The sequence below is a fragment of the Poecilia latipinna genome, unplaced genomic scaffold (assembly GCF_001443285.1).
Source record: "Poecilia latipinna isolate Pla-1442-1.1 unplaced genomic scaffold, P_latipinna-1.0 Scaffold1601, whole genome shotgun sequence".
Taxonomy (NCBI): Eukaryota; Metazoa; Chordata; class Actinopteri; order Cyprinodontiformes; family Poeciliidae; genus Poecilia; species Poecilia latipinna.
Genome location: NW_015114217.1, coordinates 98,234 through 112,319, shown reverse-complemented (window position 1 = coordinate 112,319; position 14,086 = coordinate 98,234). Strand labels below are relative to the sequence as shown.

At 41.0% G+C, this 14,086-nt stretch overlaps 2 protein-coding genes across 5 annotated transcripts; both read right to left on the bottom strand.

The window, feature by feature from the left end:
• Positions 1 to 1,969: 1,969 nt before the first annotated feature.
• On the bottom strand, positions 1,970 to 4,763 carry LOC106963925 (GTPase IMAP family member 7). 2 transcript variants are annotated; one of them, XM_015059105.1, is made up of 3 exons: positions 4,454 to 4,763; positions 3,863 to 4,002; positions 1,970 to 2,904 (listed from the first exon to the last, which is right to left on the bottom strand). In XM_015059105.1, the coding sequence occupies exons 1-3, from the start codon at positions 4,476 to 4,478 to the stop codon at positions 2,074 to 2,076; spliced, it is 996 nt and encodes a 331-aa protein (XP_014914591.1). In that variant the 5' UTR covers positions 4,479 to 4,763; the 3' UTR covers positions 1,970 to 2,073. The 2 variants fall into 2 exon arrangements, with proteins under 2 accessions (XP_014914591.1, XP_014914592.1); XM_015059106.1 differs by lacking the exon at positions 4,454 to 4,763 and adding an exon at positions 4,099 to 4,407.
• A 1,036-nt stretch (positions 4,764 to 5,799) lies between these two features.
• On the bottom strand, positions 5,800 to 14,035 carry hmgxb4a (HMG box domain containing 4a). 3 transcript variants are annotated; one of them, XM_015059111.1, is made up of 13 exons: positions 13,893 to 14,035; positions 13,274 to 13,343; positions 12,992 to 13,122; positions 12,832 to 12,907; positions 11,047 to 11,640; positions 10,362 to 10,565; positions 9,757 to 9,932; positions 9,571 to 9,652; positions 9,435 to 9,499; positions 9,100 to 9,196; positions 7,833 to 7,996; positions 7,518 to 7,640; positions 5,800 to 6,397 (listed from the first exon to the last, which is right to left on the bottom strand). In XM_015059111.1, the coding sequence occupies exons 1-13, from the start codon at positions 13,923 to 13,925 to the stop codon at positions 6,353 to 6,355; spliced, it is 1,860 nt and encodes a 619-aa protein (XP_014914597.1). In that variant the 5' UTR covers positions 13,926 to 14,035; the 3' UTR covers positions 5,800 to 6,352. The 3 variants fall into 3 exon arrangements, with proteins under 3 accessions (XP_014914597.1, XP_014914599.1, XP_014914598.1); XM_015059113.1 differs by having other exon boundaries at positions 13,442 to 13,999; XM_015059112.1 differs by having other exon boundaries at positions 13,274 to 13,362; positions 13,442 to 13,998.
• Positions 14,036 to 14,086: the final 51 nt, after the last annotated feature.

Sequence of the window (14,086 nt, the reverse complement as noted above, 5' to 3'; positions counted from 1 at the left end):
TCTAGAAAATTTCTGAGACCAATTTAAAATTTTTCGACTTATTTTGGCGAAGATTTACTACTTCCCCCTAAAATAGCGCCAGTGTGCCGTCGTATTACGGAGTATTCATTTACCTTGAACTTTTTCATGCTTCAACCACTGTACCATTGTAGAGTGGTGTATGATTGCGACTTTATCGCTATAATTAGCGACTTTTTCAGACTATAAAGAGGAAAGATAATGGTATCTGCCAGAGCTTGAGTGGAATGGTTTTCTTGTGTTAGACTGGTCTAGTTAAAGTTCAACTAGGCTAGTTGACATAGGGGAGCTTAACACAAAAGCATGTAAAACATTCTATTTATTCCTTCCACTCTGAAGGAATAAATAGTAATCAAAAGCTGTATGTTTTGATATACAGCTTTGAGTATATCAAAACATACTCAAAGATGAAGCAGTAATGTCAGAATACTACTAATAATACAGGGGTGTGAATACTTTTCTCAAGTAAACAAAAAGTGTTTGAACAGTAGTAAACAAGGCAGTTTAAGGCACAGCAGTCAAGGAAAATTAGTGATATTTGGGCAAATTATAGGCAAAAAAATAATAATTAAAAAAAAAATCTTCAAGTATGTGATCTTTTCGTCCAGCCAAGTTTCACTGCTTGTATTTATTATTCCTAAATTAACGGCAAAACAGTAAATATTATCCCATCTGAGCTTAGCTGCAAAGATGAAACGACATCACTAATAAATGCAAACATCCTGAGCTTCAAAAACACCTTTTAGTAGCTGAGAATGAATCAGGAGAAGAGGTTCTTTTTCTAGATATCTTCTGTTTAAATCTGATTTATGATAGTCAGTATCCACAGAAATAAATTTAGGATGCGTATGTCCAAGGGTTTTGCGTCATAGTGGGAAAAACCCTCAGAGAAATGCAGCTTTATAGATAGAAATGAGAATTTTTCCCAGTTTAATATGGAGTAAGTTAACCAACCAATCAAAACACACCAGCAGTATGTCAAAGACATTATTTTAAACAATAAACTCCAGCCAGCAGGATTTGTTTAAAGCTAAAGTGTTCTCTAGGTTAACAGTGATCGGGGTTGAAAATACTTCAACATTTCTTAAATATGATCTAATATCTTATCACATCTCCACAAAAGTAGCTGAGTTACAAATAACCCAGAGTGATGATACTTGGTTCACGTATTTTCTGAGGATATTGATGCAAACGGCGCCTCATAGAAAGTATTCAGACCTCAAGAACTTTTTCCAAGTCGTCACGTTACGACCAAAGATCGGTGATCGGCAAGAAAACTGCCATCAGTGCACCGCTACTGATCACCCACAGTTAAGGATATTAATTATACTTTCTACTGATCTGTCATCAAGCTGAAAAAATGGCTGTCCTAGTGAGTAGTGTCTCCAGATTTAGAGATTTTTTTTCTGATTTGCAGCTGCATTCCTTAACACAGTTGTCCCCGTTTGGATTCCCAGCCCCAAGCCACCCGTCTGTCCAGGTACTAATTCATAAAGGCCCCCTGTGCCACCAAACCCAAACCATGACAACTCCATCCATAATCTGATGTGAAACTATAGATTTTAGATCATATTTATGCAGAAACCCCTTTTCAACTGTGAAGCTGAGTCTTTTAACACACGTTGCCCAGTAAGCGCATAGTTGAGTAACAGAGCTACAAATAACTGAATCAATCTAACCAAGTATGTTTGGTTTAGTTTCTAGTTCAAATATCTTAATACACTTAAAATAAGAGAAGACTAAATTACAAGAACATTATCAGCAAGATACGGTTGGTTTTAAGCCAATAGTTTCTTAATATTGTTGAAAAGTTTTAGTTCCACTGGCAGATTATTTCACTAATAAGACAATTTTGTGAAATAATGTGCCAGTGGAACTAGACGTTTTTATCACCATTAAGAAATTATTAACTTAAAACAAACTTTTATATCTTGATAAAAAAAGTTACTTGTAAGTTAGTTTTGTTTTATTTCAAGTAAGATTTTGTCTTTTTGCAGTTCAGCTATTTGTAGCTCCGTTACCAGTGAATTTGCATATTTGTTTTAATATTTCCCCTCATTTAGTTTTTTCCGTTTTCCTTCTGCTCACTTCGGTAGCCACAGACCCCACAGTGGCCCCCACTGTGCCGCCCATGGTCCCCCCAACGAACAGGCCCACCAGGGCCCCGAACAGAGCCTCCACTCTCACCAGACTGGGCAGCCACCTCACCCAGCCCACCAGCTTCTCCCATAAGCCCCGCAGAAGCGACGGAGGGGCAGAGGAGGGCGAGACGCTCTTATCATCAGAGGGGAAAATATCATCCAGATTCAAATCGAAATCGCCGGTGCTCCTCTCCGCCTCTTCTCTGACCGCTTCCATTTCTTCCTCCGTCACTTCCTGTTGCGAGTCGGAAGCCGAAGAGTTGGCGCTCCGCTGCCGAATGATCTCCATCTGCCGCTGCCTCACCCGGTCCTCGGCCTCCCGGTACAGAGGGCAGCTCAGGTGTTTGCCTCCGCTCTCCTTCACCGCCTGCTCCACCTTCTCCAGCAGCTCCTCCACGGCCCGGCCCTTCTCCAGCGTGTGGTAGCGGTCGCCGCACCTCTCCACCAGCTGCCCGAGGTCTTTGCGCCACGTGACGACGTACTGCTCCAGGGTCTCGTCCTCTCCCAGCTCCTCCGTGTGCGTGAAGAGAATTACAGTGTGTTGGCTGACGGCAGCGGGGCCAAACAGCTTCGCCAGGGCGTCCAGCGCCATCGACTCATCACGAGCGGGCCCGTTCACCGGGACGCAGAGCAGGAAGGCGTGGGGCCCGGGGCTGGATGAGGCGATGAGGGAGGAAATGTGGGTCCTGCGCTCGTCTGGGCTGCAGGCGGAAGCGTACCAGGCTGGACTGGAGACCACAACGACCTACAGGGAGGCAAAGAGAGAGAGAGAGTGGCGGCACGGTGGTTCTGGAGCTGCACACCTTGCAGTTGTATGGGAGCCATAGTTATGTCCTGGCAATAAGCTAAATTTCCAGGACATTAAAATATCCCAGTAAAATATGCAGTGTTTTATTGGGATTTTAGGAAACAAATGGAGAACACACTACAAAAACAATATTTTACCAAGAATCTTCAGTCTGGTTTCTACTGCAAATATTTTTTAGGCAAAAAATAATGTAAAAGTAACTTTTCAGAAAGATACAGGAACTTGTTTTAAGTCAATAGTTCTTGAATATAGATTTAAGAAAAAAGGTTACACTACAAAGATCTACAAAAAGTAGACCATATTGCACTAAAAGTGAAAGAGCTGGTTATGCCAAAAATATCGATACCAAGTCTGTATCAGTATCGGATCAATACTAGCTTAATAAGATCAATACTTTAGCTTCATTCCCTAATGAAATTTTGCTATTTTTGTAAGAGTTTCTCGACTCCTATAAATAAAATTTTGCTTTGTTTTGGCCTCAAATTTTATATATATTTTTTTGCACTTTATTTAGAAAATGCTCACAAATTTGCTTCTTTTTTCTCTATTAACTCTGTTTATAATGCAAATATGTTATTAAGGTATTTTCTAGACACCTATCAACCTTATCTAAATTATGTTGTAGGTTTATACAAAATTATTCAAGTAAAAACCAACAAAAACCAGGTCAAATATTTGATGATGGATCATAAATAATAAGTATTGGCGAAAACAGCTCTGTATTTGCTTGGTATCGGTATGCGCGATACTGGCCCTTTATCTACTTGGTGTCGGATTGATTCCCAAATATGGAGTACTGCACACCTCCACTAAAACTATTTACATATAAGTCTTTAAAATATGAAATGCTCTTTTGCTTTCGGTGATGATCAGATTTGTCTCCATTCAGTCCTACCTGCCTGCCAGCAGCCTCTCCTCTGTGTTTGGTACATTCCTGAGCTTCGGCGTCCCGCTGGCTCTCCTCCAGGCCCAGGATGGAGCAGACTGCGGTTCTGTTCCCCGGCTTGATCGGGCCCAGAACCACCAGCCTGAGCTCTGCAAAGAAACGGCCAACACCCAGGCTTTATTATAATGCTGTTTATGTCTCCAACTGAGCATGAACTCTTATCAAGTTTCTCTTGACTCACTAACCGAATTCCCACATGCAGGCGGACAATAACGCAAGACAATCTGTTGTTTATCTTTGCGCTCGGTGTGTTTCTATAGTGTGTGTGTGTGTGTGTGTGTGTGTGTGTGTGTGTGCGTGTGTGTGTGTGTGTGCGTGCGCGGGTGTCAACAACTCGTCTGCTCAGAATCACGCTGAATTTTCCAAGAAGTGGCAGCGCCCTTTGCAAACTGCCATCTTGCCTCTTCAAGTATCGCAAAAATACCGAAAACGCGCAGCGGAGCCACAGCAAGCCCCCCCTCCCCCCACTCTTCCGTTTATTATCATTCATATATCTCACTGCTGCAGCACCGTCTGAAACAGCAGGGCGCTCTGCCTTACCGGACTGTGTTCCGGATGCTGCCATCTCTGCTCCTCCTCGCCGCTGTGTCAGCGTTAGATCGCACTTCCTAATTCCTGCCGGCTGACTCAGGCTGGACTCCAGAGGTGAACAGCAGCTCCATCCAGAGGAGACGCCAGAGCTCTGCTCCAATAAACCTGAATATGACTGCAAAGTTTGGTTATTTTAGCGATCCAGTTCAAAATGTGAAACTATATGTGTATTATATCCAGGCATTGAAAAAGCTAGCAGAACTTGATCTGGGTGGGTCCCCTTTTTTTCTGCAACACCAACAACACTAACAGGGTTTTAGCTAACAGGATTCAGGATTTAATTGGCGATTAATTATCTGTGATAGATTGGCGGGGAAAAATATCACTTAAACATAAGAAATGTATGATGGCCTAGTGGAGCCATAAAACATCAGGGCAACATGTAAATTCTGCCAATAAAAACCTCAAAATTTGAAATTAATTTCAGAAATGTTCAAGAAAAAAAAGGGAATTTCTGAGCTAGAAAAGTTTTTTTTTTAAGAAAAAACTGCTTGAAAAAACCCCCCTGAGATGAATCTCAGAAAATTCCTAGAAAAGACTTGAAAATTGGTGATTCAAAACGACAGAATTTGCAACATTTAGAAACTTTTGAGTTTTGAAAGTCCAACATTTTTGACTTCTGAAATGTTTACTAGGAGATCTCAGATTAATCTCAAAATTTTAGTTTTCTTCTCACAAATTTTGGACTTTTCAAACTCAGAAATATCCTTGTTTTTTATAGAACATTTATGGGATTAGTGTTAAAAGGTAAGTTTCTTTTTCCTCTTTTGACAATGACCCTAATATGTCATCATAGAAATATGAGACCATAAGAACAAAAATGTTTATTTTAATGCCTGTAATAATTTAGAAATTAAAGTCAAAACATATTTTGAGTAAGCTATATATTTAAATGGCATATATTGGACATCAGTCGCAGAACTGAGATACAGAATTGAAATCGTACCATGATACTGTGATTTTGAGAAACATCGTGTCATCTAAACAAATGAATACATCGCTTTATAGAAAAATATTTTTCTAAATGTATGGTGTATGAACATATTTTTAAATAGTCAAATCTGTATTAAAAGCTACATTTTTCATTAGTCTTTATTTAATATAAATAATTTTCTATGAAATCAAAGTTTGGGTTTTTGTCAGCTGTAGGCCATAATCCTCAAACTGAACAGCAATAAACAATATGCATTACTCTGTACAATAAATATGAATATTCTGAGAAATATTTTTTTTTATGTTTTGCATATTTTGATCTCTGGAAAGTATTTTAAAAGCAAGCGACTCAAAAACACACCCACCTCTCTGAAACAGTTTAATGTTGCCTTGTTGCTCAGTTTTGAACTGAAAACACTGGAAGAGCTCTTCATTTGGATAAAGTTGCACCAAGAGTTGCGTTTTTGTCCAACATTTCCTCAATGTCTAAACAGTGAAAACCTAAAAGCTGCACACACTTTTAAAATGACTTCAGTATAAAACAAGTACTTTAAACACGGTCAATATTCGCACATGGGAAATATTTCCTAGAGTGATGAGCGGATAAAACACATTGAATTTTTACATGAATAAGTAAGAAAAAAAACCCACAATCATACAATTGGAATCCTATTATAATGAGAAAACACTCCCTTTCACTCAAGCACTCACAAAACAAACAGCAAAACATGTACAATAAAAAGGTCTCATTTAAAAACAGTAATTACAAAATTAGGAGACATCATCTAAAAAAATACACTTTAAAAACACGTTGAAACTAGAAATATCTAGATTTCCCGATGCCAAGCAGTGGCTTAAGTTAAACTTTGAGGGTTTCTAAAAGGATCGGAGTTTGGTTGCTCCAGTTCCGGATCCTCACAGTCCAGGCATGATGTAGGCGATGTTGTCCAAGGTGTTTGACTGACGGGGGGGGGAAGAAAAGAAGAAAAGATTTTAGGAAGCAGAACATTTATGGGAACGCAGAGACAGTAGTTCAGGATTGTGGAGAAGAAGCAAAATTATGATTTCATTTTCAAACCTTTTACTAATAATAATAAAAAAAAAAAAAGGAAAAGTGTTCCATGACTCTCCATGACCTTCGATATAATTTTCCATGACCCAAGTATGACAGGTTCAGAAAGAAAAGTGTATGACTGAAAAACTGAACCCCACCAAGTTGAACTATAACCAACATGTAAAAGTGTAGGGAGATAGGGAGGAAACATAAATGACAGGTATGAATTGAAAAATGTCAATATATTGACTGAGGAATCATCTGATGATAATGTCAATACATAAAAACACATTAGCAGTAATGCAAACACAAGAAAGTACAGAACCGACAAGTGTGGCACATATATAAATTAATATTGTTTTGTGTTTTATGTGTTATTTACTCGTTCTGTTTTGAGGCTTAAATCAGAAAAATTTGATAATTTTGGTTAGAAAAAATAAGGAGTAAATTATTCATCACCAGTCACAGTTTGACATAGTTGCCAATAGGGGGCGGTATCGCTTGCTAGGAGATAACCCTTGCTAAGTCGGATGTTTGCAACCATTGTGTACCGATGCTTCTAATCGAGTTATTTTGTGTTGCAGAATCTTGTTTCACACCAAGCAACCTCTGCATCTCCATTTCAACCTGCTGCTGACACTCCATGACGCTTGAAGCCAAGAGGCCTTTTCTGTCTAAGAGCATCCTGTTTTATTTTTTAAAGGTTTGCAACACGTAGCGTAACAGCTGCAGCGTAACACAGGCACACACAGCGCAACACCACTATTCTTCAACCAGAGGTTTATTCAACGATTAAATAAATGTATATCTTTAATAAAACAGAATAATAGCTACTGCAGTGTATGCAGAACATTACAAAAAACAAAGAACAGTTCTCAGTAAGACTCCAGTCCCATCATTCATAGTAAAGAGCCATTGAGAAGAATCGGCTCGTTTGTAAACGTCACATCACTAAAATCATCAAATTATTAATCTCAGTACGTGATCTGGAAAAAAAAGTCATTATTTTAAAAAAGAAATCCTTACCAGGACGTTTCGAGGGCATCCGTTTAGCTGCGGTATCTGCGCTGTGAGGCACGTCAACGGGCCGAGCGCACACAAGATGGAGTCCAGCAGAACGGACAAACTCCCAGACACTGCCACCATCCCCTACAAACAACACACCGTCACTCACAGGCTTTATTGATTTACAATCACACGTTTAGATTTTTCTTCAATGTTAAATAACTTGTGACGCAGTTACAAGTTATTTAACATTGTAACTGCGTTACAATGTTAAATTGTAACGCAATTTAACATTGTAAATTGCGTTACAATTTACAATGTAACGCAGAAGCTCACTTCTGTTTCTTGCAGCCGGTGGCCGATGAGCGACAGGGACTCCCCCAGCAGCTGCAGGTGAGCCGCCGCGTCAATGGGGTCGACGTCTGGCACCCGGGCCGGGGACAGCGACATGGTGCCGGGCGTTCTGGTTGGCGACACCAGCCCCGCCGCTGTTCCTACGACTGATGGCGAAAACCGCAATTTAAACACGAAAACAACTAGATCACACAGCGAGGAGGTAAAAAAGGAAATGCATTTCCTGCATAAATGTAGCAGGAATGCTACAGGCTGGATGTCTTCTGAAAATGCTAAAGAGCTGAAAATAAGAATAAATACTAGAAAAGCAAACATCTGCTTGAGAAACAGCACAAGTAGGTTGGCTTTACAGGTTTAAATATCAACAAAGTAATGCAGACTTTTTAATCAAACTGACTAAAAAGTGTGTCCACAAGATGTTTGAACGCTCAAAGAGGAAACTTCTTGTTTTCATCATTCTTGTTCTAAAGCATCAAACATGACTGTTCCAGGTCTCTCGACCCATTTCAACTTTCTCCTCATTGTTCCACTGACCAAACTAATGTAACATCTTACAGTCAGGAGTCTTATGTTGGAAACACTAAGTCGGCGTTTCCAACTGAGACAAAAACAACAAAACTTAAGAACAAATAGGTAAATATTCCAAAATTAGAAAAGTTGAAAAAAGCAGAAATGAAAGCTGGATGAAAGAGTCTTTTACAGGATTTCTGCAGGTTTCACCAACACAAGTTAAGACTTTATAAGACCATTAAGAATGAAATTTAAGCCAGAAAAGTATAAATGATAACTATATCATTATATAGCAGTCAACATCGAAGACGAACGCTGTTCAGTGAGCTGATGATAAATTAACACTTTACCCATGAAGGACGGACTAAAGCTAGCTAGCTAGTAAGGGTATATTAGCAGCTAGTTAGCAGTAGCCACAACTACCTCGAGTGACAGAAAGGAATGATCATCTTTACGCATGATCATCACAGACAGAAAAATCCCATGAGAAAAAAATAACATGAGATTAAATAGTTAAGCTACGACTAAATTTAAGACCTGTAATTACATACGTAAGGCCAACTTGAATGAATTTAAGACATTTTAAGGCCTTAACTTTGATGAGTGAATTTAAGAGTTTTTAAGGATGTGCCGACACTTTGTTTTACTATTTGAATAGTTAAAACAGCCCCAAAAATGGCAGAAGCTACAGAATATTTACTAGCACCCCTGTTAGCTACGAGGCAAAGCTCCCAGGTACCTTTGGTTTTGCCGTCGCTGGAGGACTTCTGCTTCACAGTGGTGGCCTCGGCTTTGTTCTGTTTGTGTTGCAGATACTGGGCCTTCTGCCTCCACACCTGAGATTAAAGCAGAACCTGTAAACAGTCCGTCAAAATTCAAAACTTTCCCACATTCAGAGATTTCACTCCTCCCTAGCCCATTTTAAAAAACAGACATCATTCAGTTATGGCATCTAAATGAGACTTGGAAATTAAATCCAACCCCAGATTGAATATTTAAACCGAATAGGAAATTAATATTTATCCAGACCTGAAAAATACTTCAGTTTACCTCATAATGCATTCAAAAACTCACTAGTTTGTCTTTCTCGGGCATGGCCTTCCACACTTCTGCCAGCTTCTTGCTTAGCTCTCCAAAATCTGCAGATTACACACAGCGTTGCTACGAGAGTTTTCAGGTCAACATGAGGAAATAATGTCCATTTACCCACCTAAACCTGGATGCTCTGCATTTATGTTTACCCTGTACTCTTTACAAAACACCTGATACGCTGTCGTTGTCTTCTTCTTGGTCTACAAGAACAAAAGCACCCAATAAGAGGACAGGAAGTAGAAAAGCACCAAATAAGAGGACAGGAAGTAGAAAAAAACCTAAGAAACAAAAACTGAAATGAAACCTTTTCTTTATCCTTCTCGTGTTTGTCTCTGTCTTTATCCTCTTTCTTCTTCTTCTTCTCCGTCGTTCCGTCATGGCCTTGGTGGTGGGGAGTGATGGGTTTGCTCATGGCGTACATCGGCCCGACGGCACTATGGCTGACAGTGGGATGGGAGTGACTGTGGCTTCTCGACGATTCTGGGGAAAATAGCACAAAGAGGAAGACATTACAGGGTTTTAGACGGAGCACACCTCACACTCTGTTTTTGCTTCTGGTCAGCCGTGAAGCATGAATGGTTATCATGCGTTTCCATAGCAAACGGTAACCGAGGCGGCTGCAGTCAGATAGGAAAGCGTTGTGGTTTGCTGCTCTACTGCATTCATTTACATCAGAACTGAGAAGATATCCCAGGACAGGAAGTGCCTTCACAGCACTGAGTGTTTGCTCACCTGTCAGTGTTTTCCTTTTAGCTGTCATTCCTTATCATAGCGGGTTAATGTTTAACCCAGGAATGCTGTACATGACGTCAACATGTACATGATTTTATTGGTGGAATGGAGGCATTCCAGCATGAGAAAAGTGAGATAGAATCACAAAGACAGAGACGGAGTGAACAGTGAACTCACCTCCAAAACTTTTGCTGTGCTTCTTGTCCTTTCCACTTTTGTCCTTGTCTCTGTCCTTCTCCTTGTCTTTCTTCTTCTTGCTCTTCTTGCTCTTCTTCTTCTTTTTGGACATGTGTGTATATGAATCGTCTATGATCAGCTCCCCAGCCTCCAGTTCTCCACCGGATGACGAGCTATCGTCTCCCACGCCTCCTCCGTAATGACCTGATGAGGAGACGTATCAGCATTTAGAAGAAAACTAACATTAAACATGGCAGTGTCTGCAAACCACAGAATACAAGGAGCAGATCTAATTTAATATCATATCTGGAACAGGGACGCACCGATCTGCTGTTTTCACTACCGATACCTGAGGATATCTGAGGTTTGGTATCAGCCAATTTCAATACAGTACAGAAAGTTTACATATTTAAACCGATTCTATAAAGTTCTGACCTCCAATACGAGCAGCAAAGACGTTCGGCTTAAACACATTTTAAAATCGATTCTGGAGCATTTTGAATTAAATCAGAATTTCCAAGATTCTTTATAAAATCTATTTTATTGCACCTCCACTGGATGGAGCTACCCCTGGACCAGGCTCATTGGGGAATTTGTTCCCAACATGTGAACCGATGCAGGTGTTACTCTGGGATTGGTGCGTCTCGAATCTGGAAACATTTAAGTTTTGGGGGGTTTTTTTTACCTTCCACCTCCACCTCCTTCCCCACCACGGGCAGCGGCTCTCTGCTCTGTGCCGCCTTCTTCTTGGGCGACTTGGTCGGCTGCATCCTGTCTCTGTCCTTCTCCTTCTTCACGCTGACCTTGGACAGGTGCGGCGTCACTGGGAAGCTCTCGGGCTCCTCCTTCTCTGGCGACATGATGAGCTTCATCTTCAGCCCGTCGGCCTCACGTAGCGTCAGCGGCTCCTCTTTGGGAGCGCCGCCATGAAACAGGGACGACTTGGACGAGGAGGAGGAAGAGGAGTGCTTCTTGAAGGACGACGACGACGACAGAGACATGGGGCGGGAGTGCGACGAGGAGTGGCTCCCTTTGCTTCCGCCGCCGCTGCCCTCACGTTTGCGGTCCTTGGAGGAATGCGAGGAGAACGTCGGGTAGGAGGGCTTCTTGTGCAGGTGGGGGCTGGGGTCGGAGCCCGTCGCCATGGGGGAGGTGATGGCCTGCAGGAGGCCCATCGCCGTGTCCGCCGGGTGAGACGAGGACGGGGAGGACAGAGGCGGAGAGCGCTCTACTGACTTATGCTTCTTCTTATGAGGAGGCGGGCCTAAACCGTCATGATCTGACGGAGAAATGACAGTTATTCAAGATATTTGCCAAAGTGAAACATTATTGTGCATTTTCCAGCCACATAGTGTCATTTTCCAGCACAATCAATTAACTATGGTAACTTCAGTTGTTAAAAAAAAACCTATTTCTTATCAAATATGACCTAAAAGAAATTTGACTTTGTAATTTAAAACGCCTTGAAATTGGGCCTCTGTCTCTTTAAGAAGCTCCTGCTCTTTCTGAAACTCCGCCTTCAGGAAATCATCACAGCATGGCTCCTCTATTAACCCTTTAACAACGTTTTTACCAGCGCTGGACCAAGAAGTGGCTCCTATAAGATTGGAAAGGGCAGGAGGAACTTCGTCCTGGAAGGCGGAGCTAGATCCACCCAGGTGTTTTGCACAGCTGAATGGTTGCCATGGAAAATGAAAGGATTTCTCAATCAAGGTAACCCCCCTTATGTGTGTTTTTGTGGGGGAATAACATCATGACATGATGTAAAGCTCAAAAAAGTTGGTTTTACACAATACTGCCCCTTTAAGTCACATTATCACACTACACTGTGAATTTCATATATAGATATATTGACACAAAATAGTGTATAATTGTGGCGATTGATAGAAATCATACAGCTTTCTTCTCATTTTTTTAACCAATAAAAATTTAAAAAGTGCTGCACCCTTCTGAAGTTACTACGGTGGTGGCAGAAGCATGCTGTGGGGACGCTTTTGGACGCTGTCAGAAGAAAAACTAAACATGCCGTATTTTCCAGGCTGTAAGTCGCAATTTTTTTCCACAGTTTGGCTGACCTTGTGACTTATATGATTTTTTTCTCTTCATGAGTCATTTTTTAACTGATGTGACTTACAGTCCAGAAAATACTGTAATTTTAATTAGAAATAAGATAACATAGTAGAAATTATCAAGCACCCTAAACACACAGCCAAAGCTACAATGAGAGGATTTAGATGGTAATGATCATATCTTGGATCATTACCACCCATTCCTGGGCCATTCCACTTTGACTGGAATGGCCCAGTCAAAGTCCTAAATCCCTAAATCCAATTAAAATCTACACCAAGACATAAAAAGTGAGGTTCAAAGAGGCCTTCAATTCATTTTGCATGAACTTGTATCATTTTGCGAACCAGAATGAAAAAAAAAACAAATTAAATCCTTATTCATCAAAGTTTTAACCTCTCACCTCGGTAATAGTGGTCGTCACTGTGCTTCTTCTTCTTCTTGTGCAGGTCTCCTCCCAACATGAAAAGCTCTGAGTCCTAATTTGAACAGATGCAACACATTTTACACCACTGTAATCAGCATTAGCATAAACTTACAGTGTGTGAAGACAAATCCCTTACCTTTGGTCGTTTCTTGGAAGACTTTCGTACTTCTGCAGCGATCTCTTCTTCCTCTCGTAACAGATCCTTGTAGGATCTCCTCTTCTCCCTCTGACTACGCCCAGCAACGAGGCCCCCATCTGCCCCCATCTCTAAAATATGACATTTATTTGTCCAAAAATGCTTTAGAAAAGGCAGAATTGCCTTGTATTAATTTTCCCATCATTGCTTAAGACATTCTCCTACAGCATGATGCTGCTGCCATCACATCTGAAATAGTAATATAACCAATAATTTCTTTACCCTTTAACTCCTCATATGCCATGGCTTCCTCTTGGTCAGCTCTTTTTCTTGTTTTGGGATATAGGCAGCTCTGAAATTAGCATAAGGACCTGTCAAATAAAAAAGATGGAACCTAAAGTCAACTTAAAGAGTGAAACCAGTTCAGAGTGGAAAAGGTTCTGTCATTACCTTGCGTGAATTCTAGACAGACTCCAACCAGGAAGATCAAGGAACAAACTCAAAGTGCGACTAACTCAGGAAAAATATTAGCATTGGGATTGTAAATGAAAAGTCCGTCATTCATTAAGCCGGTAACAAACTGTAAGCTAAACTAATTCCCGCCTCCTTTCGTTAAGATACACAAACACACCCCCTTCCTTTTCACTTAGACTCTCCACAGCCAGCACATTCCAGTCTTGCGTCTCTCTACGCCAGTTTGCAGCCAACTGACCGGTGACGGCGACTCAGGAAACACTGAGGCTTTGCCTAAAAGCTAGGCCGCGCTCGCTGGAAAGTGAACTACAAAACGCGCTGGACATGCATTCACCCCTTTTATACCTTTATCATCTATTGCTCAGTAACATATGTATATCACAAGCACTGAAACGTGAAAAAACCCGCGTTTGTTCAGTTTTACTACCTCAACAGAGACCTCCAATTTACGCGGGTCCATTCGCCATCTTTATTGTCGGCAAAACAATTCAACTGAAAGAGGCGTGGCTTTTGCTGACGCAGCCAATAAGCGTGGGAGAAATGTGAAACTTTTACATTTACATCCGCTAATGTTCCGTTGCTACTTTTTGACAGTAATGAATGACACCTAGTGTTTCGTTT